Raw genomic sequence first — 19363 nt, 5'->3', positions numbered from 1 at the left:
TTAGATGGTGTCCAGGGTATTTCCATGAAGGAAAGTCTTGGAATCTTAGCAAAAGCAACCTGACTGAAAAGATGTGGGGCCTCTCTTACTAGAGAAGTGTGGACAGCACTCTTTTTCTCTGACAAGCTGGCCAGACTTGGAAATTGCAAAATACCCCATGGCAGTTGGCACAAGGCAAGGAGACTGGGGCATCATTGTGGAAATGTTAATTGTTGTAACCTTTAAGAGGAAACATTAAGATTGACATCAGGGATTTAAAAGGCACATAAGCCCTGGGCCCAAGTGTGCACTGTCAGAAGTTAAGCCTGACATGCAAGGGGGTAAAAAAATAAATCTGAGAGGTATCAAGTAGGTGAGGCAGACGGCGCTGGGCCTTACAGGGGAATGTAAGGGTAACACAGGGGTCCAGCCCTAGGTACATGGAGGAAACTCATCTGAATACAAAAAAAAAAAAAAATAGATAATACCTTGCATTCTGAAACTGTTCCTCCTGCCAAATTTTCCAGCTTAGTCAATGGCACTTCTGTGTCCTGCTTCACTCACGTTCTGCTGCTGTCTTAAGCTCAAAGTCCAGCCATCCTGGATTCTACCTTCCCCCTCCTCTCCCCTCCCAGATCTGGTGGTGGTTCTCTGTTATTCCTCAGATCTATCCACTTTCCCTCTGATCTCCCATAATCCTGCTGAGTAAGGCTCTTCCACTGGTTCCATAGCAGGGGGCTAAAAGGAGAACCCCAACTTGAGATGTGTGTATATCTGACCGAGGGAGAGGTGGGTGGGGGTTCCAGGCAGACTTGGGCAGGAGTCATTCACCCAGTCCCTTTTCCAGGAATAAAAACACATATATTTCCTCACTGTGCAAGCCATACCTTTGATATGAAACTCGGCAGCTCTCAGCACTGTTCAAGAGATGAAGAAACACAGGCACTGAGAAGCCAGGTAGCATGCCAAGGTCATACAGCTAGCGATGATCAGGATGTGAACCCGGCAGTCTGGTTCCCTAGTCTGAGCCCAGCTAACGGGGGATTACTCTGCCCAGAACCCAAGCCTTCAGATGAATCTAAAGAGGCACCTACACTTAGCACCAGCTGCCTGTTGCTGCATAGGAAGGCAAGCCTGAGTCCTCTGACTGCTCCAGAAAGAACCAGAGTCTGTATATAAAAGCACAACTTTCTACAATATTGTTGCAAACTTGTTTGAAACCATGCAGACAACATAAAATACATCTATGGGCCAGATTTAGCCTAGAAGCCACCAATCTGCCGCCTTCTGGGTTATAGAATTTCCCTTTGCATAAGTCATGGGAGAATAGAGGGAGACTATTTTTGCATGGGCCTGGCACCTGTTCATCTTGATTCTCTCCCATGTTCTTTTCATTTTTGAATTTCATGATCCCAGAAACCCTGATATTTTCTCTAATCTGAAAAAAAAAAATCTCTCAATTTCCCCCTTAATACCATCTCAGATTTTTTTTCCCCTGCCTGGAGATCCATCCACCTGTACCTAGTTTTGAGTTGACCCTTATTCAGGGAGGGATGTCAGCATGTAAAACAGAAGGAAGAGACCAAATTTGCCCCCCACCCATCTCTTCTTTGCTGCCTGATTTTTTGTTTGTTTGTTTGTCTGTTTTTGCTGTGCTGGGGACTGACAGCACCCAGGGCCTTGCACACACATTCTAGGCAAACTCTTTACTGCTGAGCTACTCCCCTAACCCCCTCTTCTTTGATTTTGAAGAAATATTTGCCTCTCAAGGGTTTCAGGACCAGTTGCCTCATTCTTTTGCAAGGGTCGCTGGTGGCTGAGTATGAAGAACCCCTTTCTAAAAGTATTTTTCACTGGGGACAAGGGCGGGTGTAGTGGCATTGGGTGGGGCATCGTGAACTGTCACGTGAGGGTGCAGGGCAGAAGCTGGGAGGCTCAGATCCCTTCTACCTGTCCTGTGTTCTTTGGTTGCCCAGCAAGGATAGCGCCCCTAAAGTCCCTTGGCTAACTCTCCCCTCTCACTTGTTCAGAGGTTTGGACGCCCGGTAACCAAATCCAAGACAGCGCATCTTTAGCAGTCATAAAGCCACCAGTCTGGATGCTGCCACCTTCTGTCCCACTTCAGGACCTTATCTCTTGCCGCTGTCTTTACCCGAGAAACGCTTTCCCCTATTTCCCTCGGCGGCTCCCCAAAGTCACCTTCTCAGAGGGGCTTTCCCTTGATTGAGTTAGTCCTCCTCCCACCTCCATCGCCTCTCAACCTCAGACCTGCTTGACTGTCTTCTAGGAAACGGTATTACCGGTCCTTTCTCTAGATTGTAGGCTCCCGGTCCCCATGTTCCAGAAATCCCCCCGACCAGCGCAATCCCGCTTAGCAAAGCGCTTGCACCCCACCCCACGCTGGCTTGGGTCGCAGGGCGCAGGGATCCTAAGGAGATGCCTCCGAAATGCCGTGGCTCTGGCCTCCCCCTCGTGGCGAAGGGGCGCCACTGCTCCTCCCGGGCACAAACTCCACACACCGCCTTGGACCAGGTCCACTTTAATCACAAGAGTAGCTCAACCAGGGGGGCGTGGTCAGTGGTGGGCGGAGCCTTGGATCCCGAAGTCGATTGGGGTCTAAATGGGGAAGCGAGACCCGGCGGATCTGACTTTGAGGGCGGGGAAGGTGGGCGTGTCCCAGTACTAGGGGCTTGGCCTTCGGTGGGCGGGGCCTACATGCCGGACACCTCCCCTTTGATCTCCAGATCTGTGAGGTTGCCTCGGATCGCCTGCTCCTCCTCGAAAGCCTTGAACAGCGAGTTGAAGTTGCCGGCTCCAAAACCCTGGAGTGGGAGACAGCAGGTGAGCTGGGGACCCAGAAAGCAGATGATGTTCCCTGCAGGCCCTGCTCAGGGCCTACCTGGTGGTTGTGGCGCTGGATGACTTCCAGGAAGAGTGTAGGCCTGTCCTGCATGGGTTTGGTGAAGATCTGCAGGAGGTAGCCTTTCTCGTCATAATCCACCAGGATTTTCAGCTCCTGGGCGAGAGACAGGGAGTTCCGTTAGAAGGATTGCTTAGCATGTGCGAGGTCCTGGGTTCAATCCCCAGCACTCCACACACAAAAAGAAATGAAGTACTGACTTAGGCTAAAACTGGATGAACCTTGAAGACTTTATACTAAGTGAAAAAAACCTAGTCATAACAGATCACATGTTGTATGGTTTCATTTATATGAAATTCCAGACTAGGCAAATCTGTAAGACCAAAGGGAGTCTAGTGGTTGCCTAAAGTTGGGGCAGGAGGAGTGAAGTGGAGGGTTTGGGAGGTAACAACTAAGAGGATCAGGGTTTCTTTGGGGGAAAATGAAAATGTTCTTAAATTGAGCTGGGCATGGTGGCATACGCCTGTAATCCCAGCATCTTGGAGGTTGAGGCAGGAAGATCACGAGTTCAAATCCAGCTTCAGCAACTTAGCAAGGTCCTAAGCAACACAGTGAGACTCTGTCTGTAAATAAAATATAGAAAGGGCTGGAGGTGTAGCTCAGTGGTGAAGCACTCCTGGGTTCAATACCTTGTACAAAAAAAAAAAATCTAAAATTCATTTTGATTTTAACATATAGATAATGGGTAACATTTAATGTGACTTCTATGCCCCGAAAAACCTGCTAAAAAGCAAAAAAAAAAAAAAAAAAAAAAAAACCTTCAATGCTTTGTGGCTAAAGAAGTGCAAAATCTTGTCTTAAGAGCCCCCAAGTGGAACCGCCTACCTGCCTTGGTACACCTCTTCTCAGATGCTGTCTTCAATCCACAGGAGCCTTCTTCCTGCTCCTCGAGCACTTGGAGCTTGCTCCCACCCCATCACCTTTGCACCTGCTCTTCCCTCTGCTGGGATGCTCTTCCTAGCTCTCTTCTTGGCCAGGTCCCTCTTATTATATAGCTTTCAATTAAAGTCACCTTCTCAGAAAGTTCGCCACTTCCTGTAAAGTAGCCCTAGGTTGCTTGTTTTAACTTTATATGGCACACACACACACACACTCTGTTTCTTTCTGGTTTTCCCTCTGTGTGCCTGTGTCTGCTGCAGGGTGGGGGAGGCCAGATGGAACTCAGGGCTCACATTGCCTGTGGCCTAGCATCCCTCTGGGCCTCACCTCCAGCACGTCAATGCTCTCCTTCACCCGGATCTTGGCTGTCTTGAGATTCTCCCGAAGTTGCTTGTAGTAGGTTGACGGAACACTCAAGAACTCCAGGCCTCGGTCTCTCAGGCTACGAATCTGTCGTAGAGCAGGTTGAGGTCAGCCTCTGTGTTTCCAGGCTCAATGTCCCTAAGCCAGGTGGAGCTGCTGGGCCATGAGGAGGCAGGATCCCTGTCCTTGCTCTCCTGAGTGCCAGGATGCAGTGTGGCTTCAGCCCCTTCTGTCCTTGTCTGAGTCCCATTAGAGCAGGGATCCCTGACATTCACAGAGCACCCATTATGTGCCTGTCTTTCTAGTCTTGCCTCCTCCTGTCCCTGAAGCAATCCTGCTCTGTGCATTTCATAGCTGGGAAACTGAGGCATGGAGAGATTTAAGTATCTGTTCTCAGCAGAGAAGCCAGAGTGGATTTTATTCAAACACAGGCCAAATCATGTCATTCAGTGTTTACTTCATAGTGGTGCCTCATCTCAGAGTCCAATTCCAGGTTCTTGCCAGGCCCTCACCAGCTGCCCCCACTTCCACCTTAGACTCCATCTCCCACCTCTCTTTCCCTTGCTCATTCTGTTCAGTCACACTGATGATCTCCTTGCTGTTCCTGCAAACTTCCTGGAAGATACCCATCTCAGGGCCTTTGCCTGGGCCATCCCTCCTGCCCGGGGTCCTTCTTAGAGATTTCCATGGGCTTCTGTCCTTCCAACCCTTTGCATTCTCAAAAGTCTCCTTCCCCATGTGACCTTCCTTGACCACCCACTTTAAAGGTGAAAAGCCCCCACCCTTGCTCCCCCATATCCTACCTGTTCTTCCAGACCTCTCACACCACCTATTTATTTAATTTGCTTTTTGACTCCATAAGAGCAGAAACTGTTACTAATGTGTCCCACATACCTAAAATAGCACCTAGCACATGGCAGAGCCTCAACAGGCATGATACAAATGAAGTTCCACAGGATTGGATGGGACAGTCCAGGCTCTTCCCCTTAAGGCCTAGGCAGGACCCGCCTCCCCAAGGGCTAGAGCTACAGACACAGGGTGCTTGATTTGGAGGAAAGCACAAGTCTGATCTTATAGTATAATATCCTCATTTTCAAGGTGAGGCAGCTGAAGCCCAGGAAGGCTGCTGAGTGCCCCAGAGACAAATGGCAAGGGACTTGCAGATCTGGGAGCAGGATGCAGTCTTCCTTATCCTCTAGCATCTGTCACCACTAAAGCCAGAGTGTTCTAGAGACACCAAACTCTTCCAAGTAAGATGGGTAGGGATTACTTGCACAGGAGTTGCAGGAACCAGGCAGGGAACACTGTCAGCCCTCCAGGCTGGAGAAGGAGACCCCAGACTGCCACTGTCCCCTCCCTTCCCATTCTGCAGAGACCATCCCTGGAGCTGAAGGGAGGGGGCTTAAGACCAGGGATGGTGTTCTAACCGCTGTGATGATGTCCTGGGTCTTCAGGGCAATGTGCTGGACTCCAGCTCCCCCATTATAGTCCACATATTCCTGGGAAAGGCGAACAGGAGGCAACTGTCATTGCTTCCATTCCCCACACCCCTGCCCTGCCCTGCCGGAGGCCTCAAGCCTCTTCCCTCCTCTCTCCTTCCCCAGCCAGGCAGGGCCGCACCTGGATCTGGGATTTCTTCCTGCCCATTGCGGGCTCATTAATGGGCATCTTGATGGTCTCCTCATAGTTGGTCACCACAATGGAGCGCAGAGAGCTGTACTCTGTGTGCACTTGTGTGTCATCCACAGACCAGAAGCGGTGGAACTGTAGGTTCCTCAGGTACCTGCAGGTGGCAGGCAGGACACATCTGCTCTGAGTTCTGGCCTGGGACTGGCTTCCCCTGCTCCCACTTCCACCCTCCAGAACATGTCCCCAAGGGGGCTCCAGAAGGGAGATGACAATCACATCATACATGCTGTAGGTCTTTACCCTTGTTGTGACAGTTTTTCTCAAGGTGGAAATAAAGTGTCTCATATCAGAAGCCACATAGGAGGCCATGCTCAGGTAGGGGGACTGGGTGGTTCAGGGGGCTCCTGTGCCTCCTGCTGGCCTTTAACTGCTAGTACAATGGTATTAGGGAACCTTCAGAGGTGATTAGGTCACCCAGGGCTCTGCCTCAGGAGTATGTTAATGTCATGGTCAGAGCCAGTCAGTTCCCATGATTGGGTTTGTTCTAAAGGGAGCTCAGACCTCTGCTCTGGTCTCTCCCCACTTCCCGCTGTGGGAGGTCAGCAGGAAGCAGACCAAGTCAGGTAGAGGCATCTGCCCCCCACTGACTGGAAGGAACACCCTTGCAGTTCCTCATGGGGGGGGGATGTGGATTGCAGTAGGCCCTGAACCCCTCGTTCTTCAGGGGACAATGTATGGGGAATAACTGAAGGGCTGGCCCAGGTTCACCTCCCACCCACCTGTGCTCCTTTCCACCTGGTACAAGGACTAGGGCGAGGGCCCTTGTGGAGGAGGGACAGGGCTCACCATTCTGAGGCAGACAACATCTCCTGATCAGGCTGATTTCCTACAACGTGATCGATGATCTCGAGACCACACTTGGGCCTAGGAAAAGGACAGTACTGAGGGGCAAGGAGAAAGCTGCCCCCCAAATCTCACCAATCCCACTGCCCCCGTAATAACCACAGCCCCCACCTCTGCAGCTCTTACAGGGGACCAAAGCGCTTAATTAACTCATTAGTGCAAACCCTACTTTATAGATGAAGACCCAGGGCCATGGAAAACTGCAGCGCCCTGCCCAAGGTCCAGTGGTTGAGGAGGGAGGAAGCTGGGATGGGACCTGGGGCCCTCAGGTGTTGTGGCCTGTGTATTCTGTGCCCTCAGAGGGTTCCAGTAGCCACCAGGAGCTCGGTCCCATCACAGAAGCCCAGTCCACATGGAGGAGGGGGACAGGCTCTCCACCCGCCTCAGGGCTCTCCACCCGACTCCTGCAGCATGGGCACTCACAGCTTGGGAAGCAGGGAGTCCTTGAGCAGGGGGGCCTCGAATCCAGGTAAGAACCGGCCGGTGTAGTTTGTCTTCTCCACCAGAGTGTGTGTGGTGTCGCCATACTGCGGGTGGGAAGCAGACTGGCTCAGCCCTAGGACCCCACCCATGCTCAGGCAGGGAGACAAGGTTGGGCAGGGCTGTGTCTTTTCATGGCCCTGACCCAGCCTGAGTTCCTAAATCAATCCTGGGAAAGTCACTTCCCCTGACTGACATGTGTTGCCTTCTATCATTCACTTAGGAGTTTCAATCTCAATCTAACTGCCTCAGGGGACCAGAAGCCCTGTGAGGACAGGGATGCTGTTTTACTCATCATGCTGTCTTTGGATCCTAGGCAGTGCCTGGCGCATAGCAGGTGCTCAGTGAAACTGTGTTGATGATGATAACCGTGGAGGCATCGGCTCTAATCATGCTGAAGGGTGATCAATGGGATTAATGCCTGATGTGATCTTGAGGAGGTGGGACCTCGGGCCGTCTCTGTCCTACAGCAACAAGGGCTGCAGAATCAGTCATCTCTGCTAAGTGCCTACGGTGTGCCAGGCTCTGCTCTTCTAAGTGTTCTACGCCAATGGTCACACTCGGCACACACAATGGCCCTGATTAGGGTTCCAGCTGAAGGATCCGAGGCACAGAATGGTTCATTAGTGTGCCCCAGGTCACACAGGAGTCCAGTTCCACCTTATTTAAACTGAGTTGCAGAGAGGGAAGTAGGTGTCACAGCTAGTGTGGGGTATGGCTTCCCAGGCCCACCCTTCTCTCCTTTTGAACAAGTCCCTGCACAAAGCTGATGCCCCGCAAGCTGTCACCTCCCACTGGGGGGGGCCAGGGGAACCTGAGAAGGGTGGCTGGTGGCCCCAGCCACCTCTGCACTCTGGCCAGGCACTTTGAGAGGTCAGATCCCAGGGGAAGTCCATGTTCTGAGGCCCAAGGGTGGGATGGTATAATGGGGTGAATTAGGAGCATCCTGGCATCTCAGTGGGTTCTGGCAGCAGGAGGGGCAGGGACATCAAAGGGAACTCACCGTCTGCAGCACAGCAAACTTCACCTTCCCAAACTTGTCTTCCTCCACCCAGGGCTCCTGCACTATCTTGGCCCCCCGTTCTCGGGCTTTCTGCAGGGAGATGGAGCAGGGGGAGGCAGTGAGGGCTGGGGCCCCCGAGTCCTGGCCTGCTGCTCTGGCTGGGTTGGTTTCTATGTGGTTCTGACATGGCAGTGTCACCTGTCCCCCCTCCAAAGTGTGCCTAGTCCCCATTGAGCAAGAAGGGAAACTGAGGCCCAGGCTCAGAGTTGGGGCTTGGGAGACAAGGCGGTGTGTGTGTGTCTGCTTCTCCTAACTCACTCTGTGGCCCTCCTCCCCCTCCAGTCCTCAGCATCCCTCCCTATACAAAGAGTGGAGGATAAGAAGAATGGGGGTAGACATTTCTAAAGTGACCTCTGTGTGTCGGGCCCTGTGCCAGGAGCCCTGCATGCCAAGTCTGTGCCTTAATTTAGCAAGCCCTTGCTTACTGCAGGCCAATACAACACCCAGGCCAGGCTTGTTCTGGGGATGCACTCGGCAGTCCTCACAGCAGCCCTGTCTGCCTTCTACAGCGAGGAACATGAACTCACCCAGACCCAGTCATGCTAGCTCTGAAATCTACTCTGAACCTCCAATCCATCTTTTTTTTTTTTTTTCTCCTTCAGTGCTGGGGATTGAACCCAGGGCCTCACCATTCTTTAGGACTGCATTTGGTTCAGAGTCATAGTCCAGAAATTGTAATTTCCACTCTCCCCCCATCTCTCTCTCTCTCTCTCTCTCTCTCTGGTACCCATGTTTGAAACCCAGGGGCACTTAATCATTGAGCCATATCCCCAGCCCTTTCTAGTGTTACTTTGAGGCAGGTTCTCCCTAAGTTGCTTAGAGCATCACTAAGTTGCTGACTCTACCCTTGAACTTTTGATCCTCTTGCCTCAGTCTCCTGAGCTACTAGATTACAGGCATGTGCCACCATGTCTGGCTCCAATTCTTCTTTTAAAACTCAGTGAGGTATAGGCTATGATTATCCCCATTTTACATGTGTGGGAACATGAAAGCGAGGACACACAGTAAGGGCCAGGCTTCTGTCACTAGGACTTAGATATGTCATACCAACATAGAGCCCTGACTGACAGGGTCCCTGTGGCCCACGGAGAGCCAGATACGCCTAAGGCCTCTTCCCAGGCCAGCCCAGGTGCATTCTCTCTCTCTCTCTCTCTTTTTTTTTTTTTAATATTTATTCTTAAGTTTTAGGTAAACACAATATCTTCATTTTACATTTATGTGGTGCTGAGGATCGAACCCAGTGCCTCGTGCATGCTAGGCGAGCACTCTACCACTGAGCCACAACACCAGCCCCCCAGGTGCATTCTCACCTGTACAATGTAGTCACAGTCTTCCACCTCGAAAGCCACGTCCTTCACGCCATCCCCGTGTTTCACCAGGTGGTCACCCATCTCTGTGGTCGGCAGGGAGCGCTGGCACTGGAGTTCAAGGCCCCTGGACAGGCTCTCAGCCTTCTGGGCTCAGCCCCCCTCGTGCCCTTCCCAGGCCCTGCCCTCTGACCCCTGGCCCCTCCAACAGCCCTGCTGCCACCCCGGGGCCCCTCACCTTTGTTCCAGGGGTTGAGTGCAGAGGAGAAGACAAACACAATCTACCATGGTGGAGAAGGGGGTGTGACCGGTGGCTCAGGGGAGCGTTGGTAGGTGCACCTCCCCTCCCTCCTGCTCACCCGCCCCCTCACCTCTTGGTGAGCAGGGGGCTAGCCATGCAGGACTCCTGAATTACAGCTTCTAGCTCCTTCTCTGTCTTGCCTCTCCCCCGTCCTGAGGGCTGGGGACTTTCTCCCGTGCCACCCCTGGGACCCATGATCAGCTGTTGGGTCCCCTGGGAGAGAACTCCCAGAACCCCATGGGCCACAACTCTGCTGAAACTTCCTACACCTATGGCCTTGGCTTGCTGAACTTGTGGGGCCAGCACTGGACCAGGCTGAGGAGACCCACCTGGGAAGGTCCCTGTTGCAAAGGTGCCGACCACGTTAGAGCCCCCAAGAGAGCCCTGAGAGCAAGGGGTCCCTGGGGTGTGGGCGTACCTTTCCTTGCTTGACCACATGGCTGACTACCTCCCGGGAGCCCGTCTCCAGGCCCCTGTAGGCTAGTGGCTCAAAGCCCATCTTGCTGCAGTAGAAGGAGGCAGCCTAAAGACAGAGAGGTGATAGTGTTCGGGAGGGTGGAGAACCTGCCTGGGGCCCAGATGAGAGTCCCTGTCCCCTGCCTGCCCTCTTGCTCAGAAGCAGAGACTGCACTGGGGAAAAGGCTGCTCTTGGGTACATTGTGTCCTCCCAGAAGTTTCCAGCTGGGGTTCAAAGTGTTGGATCCCTACTGGGCCCCCATTTCCCCATTCCAGGATTCAATCCCAGACCAGCTGGGGGCCTGCCCTGTCCAGGGGACCCTCTTGCCCGTCCTCTGCCCACTCCAACACCTTGCCCTGGTTTATACCTGCTTGGCGTTTCCAACCCAGAAGGTCACAGAGTGGAAGTGAAGGAATCGGCCTCTCTCAGGCTGCAGGAGGAGAGAAGGAGGGAGGCTGACTCAGCTCCAGCACCTAGGAGAGGCCAAACCCCACCGAGCTCTGCCTGGCCTCAGGAGACACTGCTCATTTAGAAATTGAGCCCCTGGAGTGTGCAGGAGTATTTGGGACTGGGAAGGCCCCTCAGGAGGCAGCCCAGCTTTCCCAGGAGGAACAGCCACAGCAGCAGGGATTGAAGGGAGACTTAGCCAGAGCTTCCAGATGAGATGAAGAGTTCAGCAGGTAAATGAAGAAGAGCTGACAGTTTTTCAGGAGGGTGCAAGTGAGTCCAGCCAGTCTGGGGGAGCCCAGGTATTAACAGACCCCCAATCTTGTTCCTCTCCACTTTGTGCTCACATGCTGGTCTCCCCAGCCCAGACTCCCTTCTAGACCCAGGTCCCCCATTCCCTTCCTGCTCACCTTTGCTCCTTTGTCACTATAGGTCGTCTAAGGAGAAAGAAAAAGACAGTGAGGCTCTGCCAGTGGGACAGGCACTGCTGAAGTCTCATGGCAGGTCCTTATCCCCCAGGGAGCCACCATGGCCCTAGGCAGACCCTCACCATGGCTGATCAGGGTCAAGCTTCCTGCCAGGAAGACCGGGACACGCAGCTTGGGAGTGCTGGACAGTCGTATTTACCAGGGGGCAGAGCCTTCCCCTACCTCCCTGGCCCGCCTGGGGGTGGGGAGGTGAGCTCAGCTCCAAAGGCCTTGAGCCTCACAGGACAAGGCAATGCTGCCAGGCTCAGAGGGGGAGTGACTTACCCTGGTCCACTAGGCAGTGGGGGCAGAGCCAGGGCAAGGAGCCCAGGGTACATTTCCGCCAGGACCCCAGGGTGGGACTGTGATCTTTGCCATCCAGAGTCAAAGCTCAGAAGCGTAGGCCAGCTTGAGGGCAGTGGTAGCTTGAGAACTTCTTACTCCGGGAATCTGCACTGGTCTTGAATTCCTCTTGGCAGAACAAACACATAGACTGTCTTTGGGATAAAAGGGTTTATCCATGGCAGTTGGAGCACGTGTTCAGGGGTTTGCTTTCTGGTTCTGCTATATACTGTTTACTGGGGAATACCACAGACCCTCTGACCTCAGTTTTTCCATCTATAAAATGAGAACCATAATAGCATGGAAGGACTTCTGTGAGATACAGTGCCAGTCTTTGAAGTTGGACCTGCACAGTGCACAGAATACAGGCTCAATAGCTGTTTCTTTGTGATTTGGGGGGCTCTGATGGGGGTTGAGTCCTTGACATTGCTATGGCCTGAGTATTGAAAGAGAGCATTGGCCTTGCCCCTGCCCAGTCTCCATCACCCACCAGGCTCTGGGTCCATGCCAGTCCCCTGAAACTCTCTTCATTGCTTTGATGATGGAAACCCTGGCCAGCAACCCTGGGGGATGGAGTACAGGACACACAAAGGACTCTCCCAGGCTGTGCCCTTGGCAAGTGGCTGCACAGAACTGGAGTGTGAACCAGGGCTTCTACCTCTGGGGCCCACAGTTTAAATTGCATCGAAATGGGAGAAATTGATGTCCCCAGGAAACTGAGGCCAGAGTGGCAAATGCATTTCCCCAAGGTCACAGAGCTGGTGACCTTGGGGTCAGAACAGAACTCTGCCCTGCAGCCCATTGGATTCTGCAGCTGGGTCTCATATACCCATCCACCCATCCCCTCCCTGCCTTTCTCTGTCTTCTGGGCTATTCTGTAGGCAGGCAAGGTGGTCCCACCCCCTCATTCTTTACCTCCTAGATGGCTCTCCAGGCTTCCTGCCTCCCCACCACCCACATCCACCTCAGCTCCCTGAGTCTATTTTCCATTTGAGAAAACTAGAGTGGAGCTCACAGGCCTAGAAGGTTCCACTGGGGGAGAAGAGCTCAGTGCAGCCCACCCATCCCCCCAAGCCAGCAGGAACACCTTGTCCCCTGCACACTGTGGCCAATTCAAACCCTTATTCCTGGAGCCTGGCCTGACTAATATGCTGGGCACAAGGTCAGTGTTTGCTGAATCCAGGAAGCACGTCATCAGCAGCCCTGGGAGCCAAAGGCTGGTGTCCAGTTCAACTGAGCAGGGGTTGTGACTATGTTCCTCCTCCCCTCTGGACTTTGCTTCCAGAAACATTGTGTGTCTGAGTCCCATCTGGATGCCTACAGGTGCCACTGCCATCTGTGGGCAGAGCCCTGGGAGGGGAACGTGTGTAGCCCTGTGTCTGGAGCACCCTTGTTCCTCCCTGATGCCACTAGCTCAGACTGGGCTCAGGTGATAACAGATTAGCAGCAGTGGGATGTGGCCGTTGCTCTCTGTGCCCAGCCTGGGCCAAGAGGTGGATTCCAGGGACCTTGCTCAACGGTCACTCTAAACAGATGGGCCAACCTGCACCACACCCTGAGGGGCAGAAAGGGTACACACTGGGGGCTGGGCTGGCACCCTGGAACCTGGATTTCAGAAATGACAAGAGTGGTTATGCCCAGAGGTTTGCACAAGTGGCGGGTGGAGGTGGAGCTGGGTGGTAGAGCACTTGCCTACATGTGTGAGGCCCTAGGTTTGATCCTTGGCACCACAGCGGGGAGAAACACACACACACACACACACACACACAGTGTTTTTCCCTTCCCTGGGATTTGGGCTGTTCTCTGCAGAGGGTGCCAACAACCCACCCCTGGCAAAATCTTGGTGGACTCTGACTTGATCCAGCGTCCCTCGCAGAGACCACTTCACAGGCTGCTGCAGGAATGAGCATGTGACCCCATGGGCCTGAGGACTGGGAGCTTCGCTGGCTTCCTGTGACTTCACCTGGTGTACCTTTCCCTTTGCTCACTTGGCTCTGCTCTTTGGCTGTCGTGAATCCCAGCGTGCGTGTGGCTGTAACCAGGACTGCGAGTACTCCTAGCAAGTCACTGAACTGGGGCTGCTCTTGGGGACTTCTGGCGCTGTGCTGGCAGCCATGGCATCTCTACTCAGCCTGACACACTGGCGATGACCCCGCCTGGTTCTACTGCTTCACAAGGCAGAAGCTTTGTTTGGGGAATGAAAGGCTGAAAGTCAAGCAGCAGCTTCCCTGGGGTGGAGTGTGAGCGTCCCAGCGGCCGCAGCCCTGGCGCCCTGGCGCCCTCCTCCTTGGCACCCTGATGGCCCAGGTGCCTGACACTGACTCCAAGCCGAAGTCAGGCACAGTTGCTTTGCCCAGTGAGTCAGATCCTGACTCCATGATGGTGGCAGATTGGAGTCACCCCTCTGTGGAGCCACATAGGGCGAAAACACCTTGGAGCTGCTGGATCACCTGGGTCACTTACAGAAGTCTTGATGAAAGGTTTGCTCTTGCTCATCCAAGATCAGCCTGCTCTTCCCGCCCTGCCTGCCCTCCTTCCTTCCCTATCAGTGCTGGGGATGGAACCCAGGGCCTGGCACATGGGAGTTTACATGCCACACCCCAGTTCCAGCTCCATCTTTCTGTGGTCCGTTCCTTTAACTCAGGATCCCCACCCACAGCAGCATGTTGGGGAGGCCACGTCACAGGGCCTGGACCCCTCCAGCCTCTCTTGCTTGTTCCTGGTCCCTTGCATTTTGCAACTGTGGTCTGAACCTGATTCCACTTCACTCAGTTTCTCCCAGTGGGCACCCGCAGGAAGTACTAGGTCAAATGCAGAGCAGACCCAGTGAGACTTTTTTCATCTAGGCTGCTCAGCAGCTCAGGACCAACAGGGTAGGTTTTTATTTTTTGTACCAGGACCAGGGATTGAGCCCTGGGGCACTCACCCACTGAGCCATACCCCTAGCCCCCCTTTTTTTTCGTAACATTTTGCCTTTTTTTTTAGTTGTAGTCAGACACAATACCTTTATTTCATTTTATTTTTTATGTGGTGGTGAGGATCGAACCCAAGGCCTCGCATGTGCTAGGTGAGTGCTCTACCACTGAGCCACAACTCCAGCCCTGACCCCCAGCCCTTTTTATATTTTATTTAGAGACAGTTGCTTAGAGTTGCTTAGAGCCTTGCTAAGTTTCTGAGGGTGGCTTTAAACTTGGGATCCTCTTGCCTCCTCCTCCTGAGCCACTGAGATTACAAGCATACGCCACCGCACCTGGCTGGGAAATTATATATATATATATATATATATATATATATATATATATATATATACATACATATATATTATGTAGAAAATATATATGTATGTGTGTGTATATGTTTATATACACACATACAAATAAATTTTCTATGTAATATATATATGTATTACATGTTATTTATTTATAAATATGTATACACATATATAATCTATATAATATCTGTAACACACACACACATATATATATTTTTTTAATATTTGTTTATTTATTTTAGTTGTAGTTGGGCACAATACCTTTATTTTTATTTATCTTTATGTGATGCTGAGGATTGAACCCAGGGCCTTGCACGTGCTAGGTGACTGCTGTACCTGGGGCTCTACTGAGCCCCAGCCCCAGCCCATGTATTGTTTTTTAAATTTGATTAATTTATTGTTTTACAGTGTCAGAGGTCAGACCCAAGGCGTCACCTGCTAGGCAAACCCTTGACCACTGGAGCATCACCAGCTTTGGTGGTCTGTTATATAAAACTTTCTTTCTTTCTTTCTTTCTTTTTTTTTTTTTTTGGTACTAGGGATTGAACCCAGGTATGCTCTGCCATTGAGCTAACTCCCCAGCCCTTTAAAAAAAACTTTTTTAGGGCTGGGGTTGCTCAGTGGTAGAGCACTTGCCTAGCATGTGTGAGGCACTGGGTTCAATCCTCAGCACCACATAACAATACAAAAATAAAAATAAAGGCATTATATCCATCTACAACCAAAAAAGTATTTTTTAAATTTTATTATGTTTTTTTAAAAATATTTATTTTTTTAGTTGCAGTTGTACACAATACCTTTATTTTATTTATTTATTTTTATGTAGTGCTGAGGATCGAACCAAGGGCCTTGCCCATGCTAGGCGAGTGCTCTACTGCTGAGCCACAACCCCAGTCCCGAATTTTGAAACAGGTTGTTTAAACTTGATGAGGCTAGCCTCAAACTTGCAATCCTCCTACCTGAGCCTCCTGAGTTGCTGGGATTACAGGTATGTACTACCATGCCAGGCTGTGTATACCCATTTTGGAAATTTGTGAAAAATCAGGCTTTTTTTTTCCTGAACCCCTTCTTGAATCTAATGAATCTTTCTGGTTAAGTTTTATAAAAATATTTCTGTAAAAATGCCCTTTTTCCCCTATCTGATACAAAGCCCATCTGGACAAAAGGTCTGGGGTTACTGAAGAAATTTAAAGATTTAATTACTGAGTGGGTCCATTCATCAACTTTATGTCACTATAACAAATACCTGAGATAAATAAATTTACAAGAACAAAAGTTTGTTTTGGCTCCCAGTTTTGGGGTTTCCAGCCCATGGTCCATTGGCCCCGTGGCTTTGGGCCTGAAGTGAGGCAGTGCATCATGGTGGAGGCTCTTGATGCAACAAAACCACTTACTTCATGGCCAGGAAGTGAAGGGACAGAGGAGGAAGGGGCTGGGCTCTCACTATCCCTTGGAGGGCACGCCCCCAATCACCTGAGGACCTTCCCCTAGGTCCCACCTCTTAAGTTCCCACTTCTTCCAGAAGCAACCAGACCAATCCTTTAACACGTGGGCTTGGGGGATGTTCCAGATCCAAACAGATTTTTTTTTTTTTTTTTAATAATACAAAAAACCTGGGAGGCTCAGCACAGGAGGAAAGGACATTTGTGATGTTTCTGGAAGCTCTCCCTTCTTCCTGGAGGAAAACACCCCCTGCTGCCTTGGCAAGCTGATTCAATCTTTGAATTCTGAATCCAGTCCCCACTGGTTGTTGGCTGGCAAAGGGGTTTAGAACAAGATGCCTCTAGCGGTCCATTTGCAACCTGCACGAAACTGAATAATTTGGACTCTAGTGAGAGCCTTAGGTCCCTCAGTAGGGGTCACCTTGGGAGTCCTGATATTCTGATGACCTGGCCCATGCACACCCTGCCCTGACACTGTAGACTCTGTTCCCAGTGGACAACACGTGTGTCCTGTGGAATTATACCCCTCGTGTGTGTGTGTGTGTCCTGACACGCCAGTGACATTTTCTCTGTCCTGGAAGGTGTTCAGGTCAGCTTTACCTCAACAGCTTGTGCTGTGCCAAACTTACAGAAAAGCCACCACCTCCTTTTCTAAGATAGATTTTGATGACTAATGGGACTCATTTTTAGCTGGCTGCATCCAGGATCTCTGAAGGAGATAACTGAGGCAGATGCTGTGCATTGGTCTCGCCCTGCTGCATGGGGTCCTCCCCGTGATAATTTTGCTGTTGTCTTGGTCAAGGGCAAAGGGAACAGACCATGCAGAATTACAGGGGTTCTGAGAGAGGCCTGCCTACAAGGTCAGTAGCTGGAGGTGGGGACCTGGGGAGCATTGCTACCATCCCTGGTAAGAGGGAACTTTCCATGTAATGATGGAGAAAGAGCTCCAGGGTACATTCAGTTAAAAACACAACAACAAAAAGGCACAGTGTATGTGATAAGTTACCATTTGTGTAAAAACAAAACCTTATTTACAGGTGGTTTTTATTTTGTTCTTGTCATTATTTTCCGAAGTGCTAAACATGCCACCTATTCTCACGACTTGATGGAGGGTTAAAGGAAGAGGAACCAGTGCAGTCTTGTCGCTTGGAACCTTCAGCTTTTCCGAGTATGGACTGTACAGTGTCTTCATGCTGATTTCCTTTTCAGTGCATCTAATTGCCCTTCCTGGTTCTGCAGCAAATTGTATTTACACGATTTTCATCATAATTTACAATTTTGCAAATCAAGACTTCAGGGAGGGGTCATATTGATTGAGGTATGATTTACACGGAGCGGAAGTCACTTTGTTCAGTGTACCTTGGAAAACATCTACAGTTGTGTCACCATCACCCCAATCAAGATAAAGAACAATCCCTCAAATGTACCCACCCACCTTCACACTCCCTCCATCCCTTACCCCCTTGGGGCTCTGGCCCCTCAGACCTACTTTCTGACCCTACCGTTTTGCCTTCTCCAGAATATCAATATAAATGGGTCAGTCTTGTGGGTGTTTTATAGCAGGGAGATTGAACTCAGGGATTTGCTCATGCTAGGCAAGCGCTCTACCATTGAGCCCCCAAAACAGTCCTTATTTCTTATTTTGAGACAGGGCTTCACTAAGTTGTTGAGGTTGGTCTTGAACTCACAATCCTCCTGCCTCAGCCTCCTGAGTTCCTGGGATCACAGGCATGGCCACTCTGCCTTTGGAGCACCAAAATTTTTAATTTTTGAATAGTTTAACTTATCTCCTTTTTCTTACATCCCTATGTTTTGGGTGTTCTAAGAAGTGAGCTGACATTTTAATGTAAAAGAAAAGAGTCTTCAACACAAGGGTTGTGATCCACCAAGCAGTCACCTCTGGAGGCAGAGCGCTTACTCAAAACAGTCATGTTGGCAGTAACATGAACTCCCCCCATTTTCTGGTCACTCTGTTTTACTTGGCAGGGACTGTGGTAAGCATGCAACATGCCCTGCCCTTTCCTCATCCAACCCCTCATCAATCCTCTGAGGTGGTTTTATCACCACATTTTACAGACTAGAAAGTGGAGGCTCAGAGAAGTGCCTCAGGACACACAGCTAGAAAGTCGACATCCGCAAATGGAACCCAGGCCCGCCTCTCACCAAAGTCCACGCTCTCAGTTGATCTCACCATGCTGTAGCTGACCAGAAATAACCTCCACAGGGGGGCTGGGGTTGTGGCTCAGCGGTAGAGTGCTCACATGGTACGTGAGACGCCCTGAGTTCGATCCTCAGCACCACATACAAATAAATAAAATAAAGGTATTGTGTCCAGCTACAACTAAAAAAAAAAAAAATTAAAAGAAAGAAAGAAAGAATCTCCATGTCATCTTCTAGCAGCAGACAAATTCTGCTCTCCTGGTGCTTCCCACTAAGATCCTGGAGAAAGTACCACTTCCTTTGGCCCATGGCTGAGTGGAAAGGGCAAGCTTGGCACAGAGGTCAAGTAGTCAGGGATGGTGGTGGCAGCAGAATGAGGGGACTCAGCAGCTCCCAGGGTAGAGCAAAGCCTCTGCATAGACAGAGACTTGTGCTCCTGTGTCCGTCACTAGCAGAGTGGCCTGGGGCAATTCACTTGCCCCCTCTGAGCCTCAGTTTGCTTGTCTGTACAATGGGAAGGTTAATAAGACCTTCCTCACAGGGTTGCTATGAGGACCATCTGATCTAATGTATGCAGCGAGCTTTGCTTGATGCCTGGCATGTGGCAGGCACTCAGTGAATGATCATAATATGGATTTATTGTTATAAGGAAGGAAGGAGGGTTCTCAAATGTCAAGTTAAGGAATTTGGATTTTACTTTGAGGCAGTGGGGTCTATTGACTGTTTTATAGCAGAGTTGCAACATGATCAGAACTTTAAAGCCTGCTCTGCTCAAGGTCAGCAGAGGGAAGAGGCTGAGCAGACACACACCCATTGTCCACCTGCTGTGCTTGCACAGTGTGGCTCAGCAGCTGCATTGTGACTCTTTGGTATGTTTGGGAAACAAATAAACCAAGAGGCTTTAGTTACAGTTTAAAAGCAGACCTAAGCCAGGTGCAATGGCACCTGCTTTA

At 50.9% G+C, this 19363-nt stretch overlaps 1 protein-coding gene and 1 long non-coding RNA gene across 5 annotated transcripts; one reads left to right on the top strand and one right to left on the bottom strand.

Annotated features, from left to right (window-relative positions):
- Nucleotides 1-2502: 2502 nt before the first annotated feature.
- Nucleotides 2503-11394, bottom strand: LOC107156409 (4-hydroxyphenylpyruvate dioxygenase). 4 transcript variants are annotated; one of them, XR_007341379.1, is made up of 16 exons: nucleotides 11279-11394; nucleotides 11139-11165; nucleotides 10649-10711; nucleotides 10243-10347; nucleotides 9762-9804; nucleotides 9527-9609; nucleotides 8157-8246; nucleotides 7097-7200; nucleotides 6617-6694; nucleotides 5762-5924; nucleotides 5569-5640; nucleotides 4106-4228; nucleotides 3725-3934; nucleotides 3361-3462; nucleotides 2879-2995; nucleotides 2743-2801 (listed from the first exon to the last, which is right to left on the bottom strand). XR_007341379.1 is itself a non-coding variant. In XM_015502464.2 (14 exons), exons 1-14 carry the CDS (start codon nucleotides 11279-11281, stop codon nucleotides 2691-2693), a joined length of 1182 nt encoding a protein of 393 aa, XP_015357950.1. In that variant the 5' UTR covers nucleotides 11282-11393; the 3' UTR covers nucleotides 2503-2690. The 4 variants fall into 4 exon arrangements, 2 of the variants coding, with proteins under 2 accessions (XP_015357950.1, XP_048641519.1); XR_007341378.1 differs by lacking the exon at nucleotides 3361-3462 and having other exon boundaries at nucleotides 2503-2801; XM_015502464.2 differs by lacking the exons at nucleotides 3361-3462; nucleotides 3725-3934 and having other exon boundaries at nucleotides 2503-2801; nucleotides 11279-11393.
- Nucleotides 11395-12992: 1598 nt separating this feature from the next.
- LOC107156411 lies at nucleotides 12993-17519 on the top strand. The gene is made up of 2 exons (XR_001505357.2): nucleotides 12993-14017; nucleotides 17325-17519. It is a non-coding gene; the product is annotated as an uncharacterized LOC107156411 (long non-coding RNA).
- Nucleotides 17520-19363: the final 1844 nt, after the last annotated feature.

The sequence above is a fragment of the Marmota marmota genome, unplaced genomic scaffold, assembly GCF_001458135.2.
Source record: "Marmota marmota marmota unplaced genomic scaffold, marMar, whole genome shotgun sequence".
NCBI lineage: Eukaryota > Metazoa > Chordata > Mammalia > Rodentia > Sciuridae > Marmota > Marmota marmota.
This window is presented reverse-complemented; position numbering and strand designations above follow the sequence as displayed.

What these genes read in the sequence shown, in the direction of transcription:
- LOC107156409 (XM_015502464.2), bottom strand. An exon ending in AGTTTGCTGTGCTGCAGACG is followed by an intron (nt 7,201 to 8,156) that starts GTGAGTTCCCTT and finishes TCCCACCCGCAG; the next exon opens with TATGGCGACACCACACACAC. An exon ending in CCCAGGACATCATCACAGCG is followed by an intron (nt 4,229 to 5,568) that starts GTTAGAACACCA and finishes GCTCTACGACAG; the next exon opens with ATTCGTAGCCTGAGAGACCG.